At 41.0% G+C, this 16,038-nt stretch overlaps 1 protein-coding gene across 1 annotated transcript; it reads right to left on the bottom strand.

Annotated features, from left to right (window-relative positions):
- Positions 1–2,909: 2,909 nt before the first annotated feature.
- Fife (regulating synaptic membrane exocytosis protein fife) lies at positions 2,910–13,540 on the bottom strand (the record flags this gene model as incomplete). Its single annotated transcript, XM_022850283.1, is given in 5 exon segments — positions 2,910–5,928; positions 9,731–9,957; positions 11,301–11,371; positions 12,141–12,332; positions 13,255–13,540. Coding segments are annotated over 5 exon segments (1,062 nt in total), but the record flags the coding sequence as incomplete, so codon positions are not given.
- Positions 13,541–16,038: the final 2,498 nt, after the last annotated feature.

Here is a 16,038-nt window from a genome sequence, read left to right as displayed (position 1 = left end):
TTCTTTTACGTGTCTTTCATACTGTTTCCACAATTTGTTCTGTATTGCGAATCGACTTCAGTGTTCTTCCGTTTTTGTTTTCTAGACGTCTGAGTCTTATTTTTCATCTGAGCCCACGTAAATACATCTCTACTTTTGACATTTTTTCAGCAACAGATATTCTATAATCAACGACCCTGTCGTTTAACAACAGTGCGTTTAGCTATTGATAATGATCTAATAGTGCTTCCAATATGCGCAGTTAACACGGTCATATGCTACATGCTATCGGTATCTGTGTGACTTCCCTTGTTGCAAGGAGTACCTCTGTAAAATTGGGGTTGGGATTTAGACTATCAATAAACGTCTATTTTATCCCGTGTTAAATTCAAACAAATGTTCGGAGGGCCTTAAGACAATTTGAGAATAGACTGCTTGTATTCGAGAATGTCGAACGACGGTTACAAAAACTTGTCGGGAGAAATAGTTGTCAGTCTACGTTATCGACACCTGACTCAAAAATACGGAGAGCTAGAGATATGCCTAGAATCATTTCATTGTACAGATGTTGTTAGCCGGTTTCGGCTAACAATGTAGCAGCTGCTTACGTTGACCTATTTAGGTTCCTTAAGGCTGTTCGTGTTTGCGTGTGTATTGATATAAATATTGACTAGGTTACCTTGTGGCCACTTGTAGTATAATAAATATATTGAAATTTTCATTTAAAAATTGCTTGCTTCGACCCAAACGCAGTCACTTCTCCCAGTTCTTCCTTGAGTTACCAATGAGTTTCTGCAGGATTTTTGCGTCCCGGTTATCATTCGTTTCTAAGAAAAAAAAAAAAAGCTTTTACTCTCTGACGATAACCGACGCGAGTCAACGTATGTCTATCGAAGCCGGACTAATCATTGATCAAGGGGCAATGATCAAATGCGTTTTCAACGTCCTCGTCTGCAGCCAGTTGATCTAGTCGCACGCTTGTTTCTCACCCCAAGTTGATGTCGTGTGTATGCTTCAAGCATGTGGAAAACATCGGCCTTACGCACCAAAGGGCTTCTTCTACTGTATTCATTCGGCCATGCCTGCCACTCCACTACACCACCTGCTTCCATCCGTTCACCTCTATAGTTTATTATATTAATTATACTAAGCTTCTAAATGCCTCATTTTTTCCTTAGGCTAACTGGAAGGTTTCATATATTGTAACTTGTATAATCTGCTCATAGGCTGAATGTTAACTAAGTTGTTTGCATGTCCCTGAAGTTACCTGTTTATCTATTGATGTAGTATACGTGTACTGACGATATTAGTCGAGGGTTGGTTGCCAGGTCTATCGAAATCGGAGCGAGGTCTATCGAAATGGATACATTGCTCGCTCCTTATAACATGCGTATTGGTAAATTTTGAATATATCGTGGAGCTTGCTGGCTATAGTTCAAGCAAATATTGTGTGCGTCTGTCGAGCGTTTTGCGCTCGCCTATTGCTCGTTGTTATAAGCGTGTGTATCGATCCACAACTGGCTTCAAGCTGACGGCGTCACGTGGACGTATGCGAGAGCCAGCCGCTTAATCCAGGTGGTCTCAAATCGTTCACAGTCGCTATGCTCGGCTATCGAACGCGTACTCTGGTGCCGTGGTTCTGTGCTTTCTTACACAGGGCTTCACCACATTTGATGATATTTACGAGTGTATATATATGCCGCCTTCCCCTGTATACGTTTCTGTGCGCGGGCCTATTTTATGTAACAGTTATTAACTACAACAATTGATATCATGACTATTTATTATCGGTATTATTATTATTTACTGTTTTGTTGTCCCTAACCAACAACATTGTTGCCGTTGTTACGAGTAGTGCTATTTATAACATGTATTTTAATATAATTATTACCTGTTGTTAAGTTTGTATAATCTTCAGGTGCCAATACATCATGTTTACATCTGTTTACAGCAATGGTAGTTCATGTCGATAATAGCAGTAGCAGTTATAATAGAAATATTAATCATTCATGAGTGAGTTGCTCGGAAACGCACGCGTAGAAAAATCGAGACACGTTGGTTAGAGGGAGTCGTGTTTGTTTATTTCTTAGTTTATCTATTCGTCTGCTTTTACGTCTTCACATGTCTTGCTATACTATTATACAGCATATTGGAGTAGAAAAATAAGGTATCAAGCACGATGTCAATGCCGTAATGATCAGAATCGACGGTCGATTAATCAACTGGTTCTCTGTGACAGGTCAACCTGATTGGATTCAAGCGATCCCTCCTTGAACGTGTGTGAGTGATCGGGTTCCCTGATCGTTGACTACTCTGTCTTCCCCTTCGATTCAATATGTTGACGAATAAGCCCGTATCTATAGACTGTACTATTAGGAATCAAGCTGACGTAGTGCCGATGTTATTAAAACAATATATGAAGAGTTTTGGCCTATTCTGCTGATTAAACGGTAACGTGCCTTTTGTTTTTCCGATAGATACTGAAACTGCTGCTTAACCGTCGTGTTTAATGCTATGAGGAACGGCTGTTTCTACGACAATGGGTAGAGTAATGCATGATTAGGCAATAGCCTATCATTCGTTGATGCCCGACTAGAATGAGGAGATAATTACTGAACGTATCTAACCATATTGTGACCTCCTCTCGGTCAATCAAAGGTAGAAGGTCGAGTGAGATTGATCCGTTTTGTACGATTCGTAGGCTTCATTGATATCTGAATACAGCTGGAGGCACCTGATAGAGGTGGAATAATCTAAAATTGGCATAATTCGTCAAAAGATTCAACTTAGCGCATCAGAATTAGTTAATGGTAGGTTAACGGAATAGAATTTCTTGACGGTTGATGTTTAGATTTTCCATGGCAAGGCCAAGTGTACGGATGGACGCCAACAGGTGCCTAGATCAAGCTATAGATTGAGGAGGGTTAGAGTGAGGTATGGCTAATTAGCCGTTTTATTCCGTAGGAGACAGTAATGGAACAGTTCAAGCAATTTTATGACATGTAACGTACGTGACTCTTATGATTTTTGGTGTTACTTCGTAACATTTGTCATGGCGGGTGTGTGTTCGAGCTCCAATAACATACGATGATATATTCGAATGTCTGCCGTAGTTCAAATATGGTGCTTTTCGTCTTTTTTTTTTTTTGAAAGTCAATGTGGTAGCATCTCTCTGTATTAATGAATGGCGTGAGAACTAATGGGAGTTTGAGTAGCCTTAGAGGAATTGAATGCTCAGTTTTAGAAAACGATGGCGCAGCTGTCGTGCATCCGGGTATCAGCGATTTGTGTTGTTGCTGATTAAGGTAACATTATTAATTATACATACCTAGTCTATAGCATACTATACTTGCGTTATCTGTTAGCGTTAATTATTATCATTATTATATTATGATTATTATTGTGATAACAATTAAATTGTGAAGTTTAATTGAAAGATATCTTTTTCCATTTTTCGTCATTTCTGCAAAATCGTTCTCATGATTTATTTTCCTTCCACTGTCTCTATGATACATTTTCGCTCAGCAGAAGCTTCGTAAAAGTGCGTGCTTTTTTCGAGCTGTGACTACAACAGCGCCACACGGAGCACTGTGGATACTCTTAAAACGCAGATTTGGTTCCTATGCCACAGAGCTCTCGACAAGCGAAGTCATCAGGAAATGACTCTCTCGTCGTGCGTGGTGTTTTCCTACAGTTAGCAGCTGGAATCGCTGAAGCTATTCTGGTAGCGGAAGTTGAACCAGTACACCTCAACGAACGCAGTGTCTTGCAAGCAGGCTGCTTTGCCAGTCAGCTCTACATTGCCCCGTTATTGAACCATGCAGGGCTTGAAACAAGCACTCGCGTCCCGTAATGACCCGATGGCCTTGCCGAGTTCTGGAGGTTATCTCTGTCAGACTGAAGTGCGCGGGATGATACGTTTGCGGCAACCGGGTACGTACCGCTAGTACACCATTTAGCGTTGAGTGTGAGGAGAAGCTAACATTGTACTGCTTAGCTCACTTTGTTCCGCTACGTTGTTTGTGTTTATATGTCGCTTGTTCAATTTTTGTGAAAATATGACCAGTTCCGTTGGGCAAGGCAAGGTTATGTCTAGTGCAAGTCACGATTATGTATTTGAATGTTGCGGCCCGGCTGTGGTGCCATAGCGTTTTGGGCAGTACGGTAGTTCGGTAAAAAGGAAGACCGAAAATCTTTTTTTTTTTCTACCTCTGGCGCTGAGGCGGATTGATGTGGATTGCAAAGGTATTCCAGTTGTAGTGGCAGTTCTGTTAAGAGTAAGATAAGTGTTAGTGTACTTTAGAATTAGCGTCATTCTTGTTTGTGGGGTGCAATTAGAGACAGAAAATACAGAGAATTCTCGCAGTACGCAGTTTATCGCGACGCGTTGCGTTGTGACTCGATATTACGGTTGCAGTGACGTTACGTAGCGGTGAACGTGCTTGCGTTGGTCGGCGTAGGAATTGCTTCTGCTTAACGTTGTGTGCTTTTGTTGACTACATCGATTGTTTCGTATATTTTCCACTTTCATATTCTTTGTTTCTGGCTTCGCTAACATGTAGATCGGTGCATGGACGTACGTTATTCAAGATACTTGTTGGGAGCTTCCAGATTGCATTGACAATTCGCTGCTTTGGCCTTCTAGGTATTTCTATTTCGGTCTTCCGTTTCGCATATCATCATTCTATAATATCAGTCCTTTCTTATCGTTTAGCTTTCCTTCGCTTGTTGTCTATGTAGTAGAAGGTTTGGATATACCCTACAGTTTCGCATAGAAAGTGCTTGGCGAACGCTAATCGAACTCTCTTTGTTTGAGCAGCGATAGTGGCAACCTAGAGGATTATTATTTTCATTTTAATAACACTAATGGCTATAGTTGATTAGAAAGATAAGCAGTCACTACGTCTAGAGAGTGCGGCCATAGCTGACCGCCCAGCCACTATGGGATGCGGCCGGTTTCACGTATGACACGTGTCATTTCGTCTCACACGGACTTCATGACTCGATTGAGCTAGCCAACACGGCGTATAACCATTTGTTCTCTCGACAGAATTGTGCTTATCGGCGGCACCAATGGTAAACGTACGCTTTGGAATACCTGCGGGGTCTGTGGCTCGATTGTTTGGACTTCATTGTCGGTACTCACGCGTGTAGCTTTCTCTAGGTTATTCTACATAAACGCAGAACATCTCCTCGTATCTTTTCAAGGCATCATCGTCCATTTTCCTCGTTTCTAGTGTCGCCATCATTGTCGACAACCGATCCAAGGTTTGATCGCTTAGAGGCACAATCTGCTAGAACAAATGATTGATTAACAGCTGTAGAGAATCGGCTGTGTCGAATTTTGGGCCTCAGTGACCGTGTTTCATTGATGAGAGCACTTTTATTCAAAGTATACACAAAAGAGATGAGGGGTAGCTAGTCGTGTCCTTGAGGCGTGCACAACGAACATAGAGAGATGCTCCAAAGGTCGACAGAATCGAGGCGGCTGTTTTTACCATTTTGATGTGGCCCAGATGTGAACAACTAGACAAGAGAACACCCTGTCCTAAGTGGTAGACGTCGTCCCATGAAAGTTACGTTCGTCAGAAATCCAGCAATGAAGGTGATCCGGTGCTAGTAACCCCCTCAACCGAATACATTTACCATCAAGTGTTTAAATGCTATATCGGCGGTGGCAGTAGCGATTCCCGTTCGCACCGAAGGCGGTACCAGTGCGAGCCAGAAACAGCGGCTGGGTCTTGAACGACCATTCGAAGTGGGATGGTCACGTCGCCGAGGAACTGTCCCCCAGGTTGACTTCCCAGCGTCGACTGATGTTCCCATACCGACAGCTTGAGAGATGCCTCTTGCAGTTCGGAAGGTTCAAGAGACGGAAACACGAATGATTTGTTCCATTCTGGGTTAACAGCTGGTTCGCTTACCGGGGTTTTCATCGCAGTGAACCCCCTGAAATTGTCCGACACCAATAATACAAATAATTTTAGTTACTACAGCGTATAAGTTAGATACATTGGGAAGTGGCCTGTCAATTAAGCTTAGAATTTCCACGTGTTTTCGGTGAGAGCACATTGAGAGGTCCGTTTTGATTAGAAGAACGACGAAGCTTATGACTGCCTTGAAAAAGTTGTAATCGAAGCTCTCAAGTAATGCCATAAAGAGCTGTATTGCGAACTATATAGTTTTTTTTTCCATTTAGCGACACCTATTAAAATGACATCGTCCTTAATATTTCCTCACTCCACAAGAAGCGATCCGCTGTGAATAAATGTCGCGGTGAATTTTAGCTTGAGCGCTGTATTTGTATAAAAAGATTTTTCTCGAATAAACTTCAATCCAACAAAACTGGTTGTTATGTATCGATTTTTTCAGTCATCAGCTCGACTGCTAGACGTAGAAACCAATATATGTGAAGAAGCAGGACATATTCGCCAGACTATAACCCAGTAGGGCATTGTTTCAACCCTGCACAACTGCGAACTCACGAAGCAAAAGATAAATTCACACCGTTATCACTGTTATCAAGATATGTATTTTTGTCGAAATTATTGAGAATAATGATATATATACTATGCGGCTACTTTTTTTCTTTTAATTTCAAGCGTTGAATGCGGGTGTTCCTGAACGCGATTTAAACACTAACCTAAAAAAAGGAAAAATATATAGGGCCAATTTGTTGACAGGTTGATCTAGGTAATCTAATGAAGCAAATTCATGACGATTGAACAGGCGAGTTGTTGCCCTGCCCCAGTCGCCTTTAATTTGCTACCTATTTATTATTTTTTTTGCCATAAATGTAATTCATTGTAAAGAGTTTTTAAGGACACCCATAATATCATGCATGAATGTTGCAGGTGTTAAGTTTTTGCCAGGATGTAATAAGCGAAGACCAGCTAGAGATATAATTAGTCCATTAACAATGTATGTCACGGAAACTGGCGATCGCTTTCGATTAACGCAGATTTTGAAACGAGTAAAATATTCAGATGATTTTAGGGAACCACACCCTTCTCACTGAATCTGCAGAAAAATGATAATAACTAAAAATTCAACAAAAATTATGTTGATCCAGCGTATTAGTATAGTTTTCTTTGCCCGCAGAAGTACACATTTACCATAAAATGGTCTCATTCAATGCAGTAGCAGATATTTCCGTGAAGGACAGCGAGCCCTACATCCTAGGACACCGTAGGACTTCTAACGAGCAATGGTCAAGTAATTAAGCACAATTGTGTAACTATTGCAGTCATTCGTCTTTGATGTTGAAGTTAAGTGGGCCGGGTCGGCAAAAGCCAATATCCGTATCCCCTTCGGACGAGTATACGCTCTTGGGGTTCCGGCGTATTGAATAACCTGCAAAGACACCTGTTATAACCTTCCTAGCAATGTTGGACCTGAATTATCTTCATGGCTAACTGCGATTTCGAGCATGAAAGAAACGTTCATTGACGCTCCCTTGGTTGAGTACGAGAAATCTCTCAGTAACTCAAGCCGTATGCCATTTCCACATGTACAAATAGTTCGCTGAGTCCTGCAAATTAAAGTTACCATTTATGTCCTTCTTGGTCATCGATGTTACGACGTTAAACGAAAATGTCATTCGATTTGCTCAGTCGGTTGATTGATACACAGGGCGCTTGAGGAACTGCTGAAGTTCAACGGAAACGCTGCTAATCTTCCACTCGACCGAAAAAAAACAATGACCTTTGTCAGAGAACATATCAGTTTTACTTGAAATTTCATAGCCATACAAGGTTTGTAATTGAACTTTGAAGCCCCCTATGAATGCGTTTTATTCGACATTAAACAGATAGGTGTTTATTTGAATTCTCAATTAGAAAACGATAGGTACAATTGCTGCTCGCTCAGATTTTGGGCTAGATTCATTCATCGAGGAATCAATTTCTGCTTTCTCCTTTAAGCAAAATACAAATTTCCTGTGCTCGCTACTGGTTTCACGGACGTTCGGATTGTGGTCATTTAGTCGACAATTCTAGGGTGACCGCTAGACCTTCGGACTCTGTTTGCCACCGCATCGTCAACGCTCGTCTTTAGGCAACGCATTCATCACGCTGAGCAGCGACAACAGGGAGAGCTCTAGAGAAAAGATATTAAGTGTTTTCAGTTTTTTTAGATATCAGATTTAGGCCTGAAAAAAGAACCACTATGCCCTTGTGCATCGGAATATGGTAAAACATTCACCGTCCCTGATTATGGATATCTAGCTTCACGATAGGCTTGCAATGCAAGCGAGTTCTTGGCGAGCAAACGGTCAGCCAATAGGGAGAATACCTTCATTAACTTTGTGCGTCAGATACTTTTGGCGTCCTTTAAGCAGTCGGTGGCCTATATACTACGGCAAACCTCTGAAAAAAATTAATTTTGAAAAATTACAAAAATAATACATTAATAGTAAAGTATTTCGTAAATTTTAAAATTATACGACAAGTTTTAATTAAACTATTAGCTAAATATGTATCAACTGCTACAATTAAACAGTTAACAATCATATACAATACAAAACGGGGGGCGGAATGGGCATTCAGAATAGAATGAATGATACCGCTTCGCTAGCTAAAATAACGTGTTTCTACACGCATCTACGAATGACTGTTTGCATCAATGTCACATACTGTGATACGGATCATTGACCTTAGAGGCACCAATGGCAACTGGCTTCACTATATTTTTATTATAAATTTAAGTTTTTTAATAGCCTTAGCTTTCAACATCGTGAAGTCACCTCACCGATCTGAAACTGGTGTTGATTAACGATCACCTTTCCAACATTTCCTTTATACCCATTTCTTACCCAAATTACCTATCGTCGAAAAAAGTCATTGTTATATAAATAAACAGAGAAACGCTTTTAGACAGGTGAATTTTTTTTTACAAACGGTGAAACAGTAGGTCTCGTGTTAGAAACGCTCTTGTTTTTTTTGTTAATATTTGTATTTCTTTTTATTACTATTGATACTAATGTTTAAATCAATTCTATTTCTTTGAGTGTGAGGAAAGAATACTCGAATTACTTTAAAAGCAAGAAAGATACTTATTTTAGTTTATTTTGTTTTTAAGACAGAGTTGAAATTTAGTTTCAAAGTCGCGAATTACGTACGATAGAAAAACTCAACAACATCCTATAAAATAAGGTGCTTTATAAATGTTCAGTGATTTTTATAGAGCGATCGCTGTATGATAATTAATAATTTCTAACTTTTTATTACTATTTTATTATTATTATTACTATTATAACAGTTATTTTAGGGACGCTATTGGCGAATTACGAAGGCTTTATAGCAGGAACAATGAGATGGTGCAAAGTATGTAAAGAGTAACACTCGAGAGATCGTTTTCAGGTCCATTGTTCCACGGAGAACATTGTCACCTCTAAAAATAACTTAATTTACATAAATTGTTGTGTAATATCTATGTGTGTGTCGTTGTTGAAACTTGAAGCGGCTATCCGTTTCTTGGTTTCTTCCAACCAGAGGTCAGACCCCCCCCCCCCCCCAGCCACTGCGTCGACTTACTCTACAAATATCGGCTTGTTTATATAGGCTCGCGCTATTGTGCACATCTCTGTTTGCTTCATTAAGCTTTCATCGGATATGTAATTTGAGTGCAGGTGTACGGCGAGTTTAGTATTTCTTTAGACACTCATAGACAGCTGAGCCCTACAAAACTCAAAAGCTAATTCCCTTCATATCGAGTTGCTAGGTCGCACGTGTCGTCTATAGTCAGAACTTACCCATCGGGGCTAAGCCTCAGCTTAACGTATGCGCGGTGTAGTGCTGTGACGGTATCCTGACGGCCGGGTTGTTTTCGAGGCGCTAGCCCTCTTACCGACAAAACCCGAACAACCAGATCCGACCGTTCTTCGTCGTAGAAGAGCTGTACACACATCTCCCCTTCATCCATGGTGCCCATACTGCCCCCGGTGACGCCTGATCCACTGGCACTGCCTCCAAGTTCGCCCTAACCCATTAGAAACGACCCATGCGTTAACAATGTCAGCTATCAATTTCGACTTAATCAAAATTCATTTGTCCATACACATGTGCTTTGTCTGTAGGTATGATGAATGCAGTGAGATACAAAGTTATATCACTCACATGATAAGCTTTTGGCTCAAAAAAATAATTACGATATATATGCATACTAGTTTTACGAACCTTTTTTATCCTTAATATTGGAAAATCGCAAATTATTAACCAGTAAAGATATAGGTCGTTTTTGTATTCGATTTATTCGTGTAAAATAAATCCGTATCAGGACTTCTCGTAGCGAAACACCGATACCACAAATGTCTACAGTCGGTAAGAAATTGATCTGCGTGCGCGGTCGCGGTACTTGGCAGGGTCAGAGCTAGTAAAATTAAATGGCGTCTTCGCTGATGTCCACTCTCGAGCATGTATGTCCACCAGTATGCCACGTTTATACTTATCGCCTCGTTTACGTATATATGTATATATATCTGATAGAACTACGGGTTATTTTTTGTACACATATAATACCCTGCACATGACGCGCGCTAACCTGCACAGAGTGTGTGTGCAAGAACAACACTGCGGTCTAGGTCTTTCATGGTTTTGCCTGCGGAGTGAAGCCTTCCCCTGGTTCCTTGGAGCACGAAGAGGCCCTTATGCCAATGGGCTCTCCTGCAGTATTAACCGAGGAAGCGATAAAGTGGATTCGAAATTGAATTTGCATGTTTCAAGCTATCGATCAGGGACCGTAGATAAGCAGAACCTGTGGCTTGTTACAAAACCAACACGAGGGAGCCGGCGTTCGTAGGACACTGCCTGGCTGAACAAGGCACTTCTCTCTTTTAATAGACAAATCCTAGAGACAGCTTCGAGAAGGTCCCATTCGTCGTTGTCCTTAGCTTCTGAAGTTTCTCCTGTTTCTATCTTAGTTTCTGGTGTATCTATGTATCGAAATTAGTTAGATCGTGCACAAGTGTGTGTACATCGCTTGTAACAGAAGGACTCGACATCAGTAAGGTCGCTCGACGGGCACGCACTATAACCTCATAATTGAATTTGTGTCTTCTGATCAGTTTTTATGTAAACTATGACAAATTTGGTTTAAAGAGATCATGATGGGACCTATTTTCCTTTGGGAGAGTCACTATCATGTGGTGACCTTCTCGTATTTTTCAAATCATTTCACGGAGAAATGCATTAGTTTTAGTTACAATCACTGAAAGGCCTTGTCATTCATCGTATTCAGTAGCATGTAGTGAATGCGACACTTCAATCCTAACTTAATGACTACTTAGTTACAGTGGTTTTCTATCTTGTCAGGGCGAAACTTACGGGTAGCCTGGGCAGCATCCTTCCGCTGTTTCTTCTTATCGGTGGAGCGCGTGGTTGGTCCAGCTGGCCATCTGGCACCATAAAGGATCAAAGCCAGTTGCTGTTATTAACATAGTTACTTCACAATAACATACAACAACTATAATTAATGATAGATAGCACCTGTAACCAATTTTGAACGCAATGTGTCCTGAGTTTTCCTGATACCGTCACATATCGCAAATCCATGAAGTAGTTGACCACTAAGAAAGTGGTTCCTCTTCTTTCTTGTGCAAAGCTAAAAACATATAGTTTATTCATCGTCGAAATTTGACATCGCTTCCCGTTAATCCTTCGAAATCATCATGGCCGATCCCATAGCTTGAGGCTAAGCAGATTCTACAATACTTATTGGTAGCGAAGCCAAATGCATGTTAAATGCTTGATTGGATGATTGAAGACAGAAAATACTGCAGCATCATTGGATGCTTCGAATTCAAGCTACGTATCTAATAATGCCTAGAAGTAATGACATGTTCTCGTAATATTCTCACAAATGAAATACTAATAGGGAGCCACCCGGGGGTCGACCGAAGAAAATGCCGAAAAGAAATTAGGGAACGGTTTTTGACAGTGACATAATGTGTATATCCTGTGAACTTTCTCATTTGCTAATTATGTATTTTAATCAAATATAAAATAGTGATTTGTCAAAGCAAGCACAGAGTCCTCCGAAATGAAAACTGTTGAAACTCGCGATGTCGTTTGACACACGAACAAACGAAAACGTGTTTATCAGAAACTAACTTTCAGCTTTAGGGTCAGTCAGTTTCTCTAATTGCTTACATCGTGATCACGTACCTATTTCATTGTCCTCCAAGTCGCCTGTCTTAAGTATGTTGGGATTTGAAGCGTTTGGCGAAAGGGGCGACATTCGTCGTCCTGTTTCGATCAGGATTTCCACTACGTCTGGGCTATGATCGAGAATCTCCGATACTTCTTCAAACGGCTTATCTACCAGACTTTGGCCGTTCCATTCCAGAACGATGGAACCTGTAGGAACAATGCACACGAACATGAAGTCGATCCGACAAAGCGACAGTTGTAGGTGTTTTTTACGCACAGAAAAAAATCGTTGCCTAAACGAGATCTTTGAAGCCGTTTCCGCTTTCAACCACTACTACTTTATCATAACTTTTGTTTACTCACTGTTTCTATACAACAGCTATACAACTGTATAGCTGCCATCTACAAAAATTGCACCAATTAGATCCCATGTTTGCGTCGAGAATCGTTCATATTATGAGTTTTTGCTATGAAAAAACCTACGCAAATTCGGCAAATTCAGAGCAGCAACGAAACGGCTCAGCTTAATATTTCAGTTGCCACAAGACGCTAAAAGCTCGTCGTTTCCCGCTGTTTTCAGAGCAAGTCATCTTGTGCAATGCTCAACTGCAGTGCCTAATACTCGAAACACCTTAACACATGCTGCTTTAGTACACGCGCGCAAAGGGCTGTTCCTTGAAGTCAGGTCATCTTATTTAATACAAAATAATGTTTAAATAGTGCAAATGTATCTGGTCATACCGCATCTGCATTATGCGCCATATAGCGAGTTGTCCTGGTTGTTGAGTTTAGGAGGTCAAACTTCCGCTTTACTATTATCTGATTTAATTTAATTATAGTCTGATATTAATTAGTGTTTTCTAAGAAGTCTACACCGCAACTAATGGCACCACAGGCGTCATCAGGTTCTTTTACTTATTGGATAAGCAAAAAAATGACTTTACGCTGAAAAAGAATGATAGATGCGTCTGTCGTGCCAGATAGTGCTGCGTGCCAGACCTACAGCTAAATTGCACTTCGTTTTTATGACTGCCCTTGTAAGGCACAGCATAACTACACTTTGAAATGCGATATATACTCAAATGTACACATCTGTTACCTACTTCGCAAAATCGCGTCTTAGATTAACCTTTTTGAAGTCCTGCGATGTCAGCTGAGGATCCGAGTAAAACCCACGACACAATAGCGTAGAGGTGTCCATCAGGGCCCCGCTTGCCACCCATGAGGCGCATGCCGAAGCCTCGAGTGCGACACGACGCGTCGTTCTTGTCGCGTTGCAGAATAACCCTCCGCTGTCGTGGCTCCCCTTCAGTACTGTCGCCTGACCCGCCCCGGAGGGTTCCATCTACGTCGTTTATCACGATGCGGATGTTTTCGCCTTCGGGGGCTGAAGCGCGCCGTTCCGTGGGTTTGCCCTAAAAGTGGCATTTGACTCTGCTCTAGTTCTTTTTTTTTTTTTTCATTAAAATATCAAGATAGAAGGAGCCGGACTTCAAGGGTTGGTAATATAGGGTTCGGTAAAGTTAGCTATTAGAACTGTGCAAAAGGACAAGTTTGACGTTGGCGAGCAAAGAAATCAAGATCTGGGGCAGGTGGGGATAAACCAAGGACTATTGGCAGATATCAGGCGGGTGGGCTTGAAATGGTTACTGTTACGTCTGGATGTTATCAATGTGGATTAGCGGGCGACGAAGATTCGGTAGTTATTTGAATGTAAGTGTGGTTCATTGCGTTTTACCATAGCAGCGGCGCGGTAAAAATAGACAGCGATATGGAAACATAGAAGTAACATGAACTCATGTAACGCATCGTAAAGACTCCAAGAGCAAGAGGATACTAGTTAACTAAGGAGGACAATGATGCTGATGGAAATATATATATATATACGTATGTATATATATATCGGACCTGATACGGGCAATATAGCAACAGGAGATCTGTACAGCGTATGCATATGTATTTTAAAATTTACTGATCGCCAAAAAATAGTATTACGTACGGACCAAAGGGGCAAATAAATCTGCTAGATGAATACGAGTACAATACGATATAGACAGCGGCGACTGGATGGGCGGCGGGGATAAAAATGAAACGATAGCCATGTTTGCGTTTTTTCAAGAACGGGAAACAAGGGAACATTTACGTGAACGCGCACTTTCGTAAATGTTTACGTACAAGCGGTTCCGTTCGCTCGTCGATTCAGACTTAGTGATCAACGTATTTGAAGTTCAAGTTAAGTAAACACCGAAATAGAATAGCACAAATGACAGCTGGGATCGCCACTGAACGTGTTCAGTGCTATATATTACTACATCGTGTGAAAGCTGATCAAACGATTATATGTATATAACTGATAAGTGCTTTTATATATCAAACCTTCTATGCAACAGATAAAATATAGTTGCTAATGAGTTTTGCCATTATCAGCAGTCAACCTACATTTTTGCATAGTTTCTTCTAGGCTTTTATGACTTTTATACTGTACCCAACTCGAGTTGCAAACTTATAAAACATGGTTCAGACTTTGACAGGTTACAGAAGGACTCACCTCTAACTAAGTGTAAGCAGTATTTTTTAAGTGAGTAAATTTCCGTAATTGACATTTGCGAACATTTATAGGTGGCATATTATAGCCTCTCCGGGCAAATAAGTGATCTCTAAGAACTTGATAATCATAAACTAAGTACTGCTTCAGAAAAAGTAAGCATTTTGTATAAAGTGGATATTCTTTGCTAATACATTGTATCCACTTTCTGCGAGGACAAAGTGAACACTTACCGTTTGCGTAAAATCGTTAAACTATAAATGTATAATTTTATAATAAACACAATGTCAAACTAACACAGTTAAGAATGGAACCTGTAAAAGCTGTTTATGTGTTTTTCTGTCGGTACGAGGTGGACAATTTGCAGGAGTGTAGCATGATAGGCGTTTGTAAAATGTAGGATAATTGGGGCTCGCTAACAACAATGAATCACGGTATAATAACAACCAAACATTCTTTACCTTAAAACCAGAGAGATCGCATTCAGACGGCATACGCTGAAAGTGAAGCGCCAAGCACATTTAGAAATTAATCGCGACACACAGCATGCGTAGGTGAATACAGAGGCTTACCGCTTGCATTTTACCCCGTTCTGCTACTTAGTTTGTTTATTTTCTTCTCTATTCTCGTTTCTGATGTTTTTCAACAACATCACTTAATTCCAAACATCTGTCAGTCATCAGCTAGTTGATAGTACGACCCTCAGTTAGCCAGCCAATAACTCTGCACAGACACATTTCAGATCATAGGTTACATATTGCTTTTCATCACGATCCTCGTCTCAACTTATTGCCATCGTCGTCATCATAAACAGTCGTCATAATTGTCATAGTGAGCATCACGTGTATCCGTGGCTGTAAACGACGCGCACGTCAACAGCAGCGCCGATCCGTTATCCATCCAGAACTCGGCAGAACAGGCCGAGCCAATTCAACGATACACATAGTGAACGTATATGTAGTTTTTCATCAAGTGTATGTATGTCAGAAATATTTAGATACGGAAAATTTGTACAGCAGAAGAAGAATATCCAGTGGCACAAAAGGGAGCGATGAACGGTGGGCGGGGCGTGATATGAGTACGAAGACAGTAAACAACGACATACTAGTAGAATGGGAAGACACAGAGGCAGCAACAGAGGACGCAATAAGTAACACGCGATAAGTAAACATTAGAGAGGGATAAACAGACAAACAGACAGTGGGACAACGCGATAGAGAGAAGCGAGAGAATGAAAAAGAAGAAAACGAGGGGCTATGGAATAAGGTGGATTCTCAGCGATCACACGACGGCTCTCGACATAAAACACACACGCACACACACACACACACACACACACACACACACACACACACACACACGCACACA

The sequence above is a fragment of the Varroa jacobsoni genome, unplaced genomic scaffold, assembly GCF_002532875.2.
Source record: "Varroa jacobsoni isolate VJ856 unplaced genomic scaffold, vjacob_1.0 scaffold_1455, whole genome shotgun sequence".
NCBI lineage: Eukaryota > Metazoa > Arthropoda > Arachnida > Mesostigmata > Varroidae > Varroa > Varroa jacobsoni.
The sequence above is the reverse complement of the archived record's forward strand: the minus strand, read 5'-3'. Positions and strand labels throughout refer to the sequence as shown.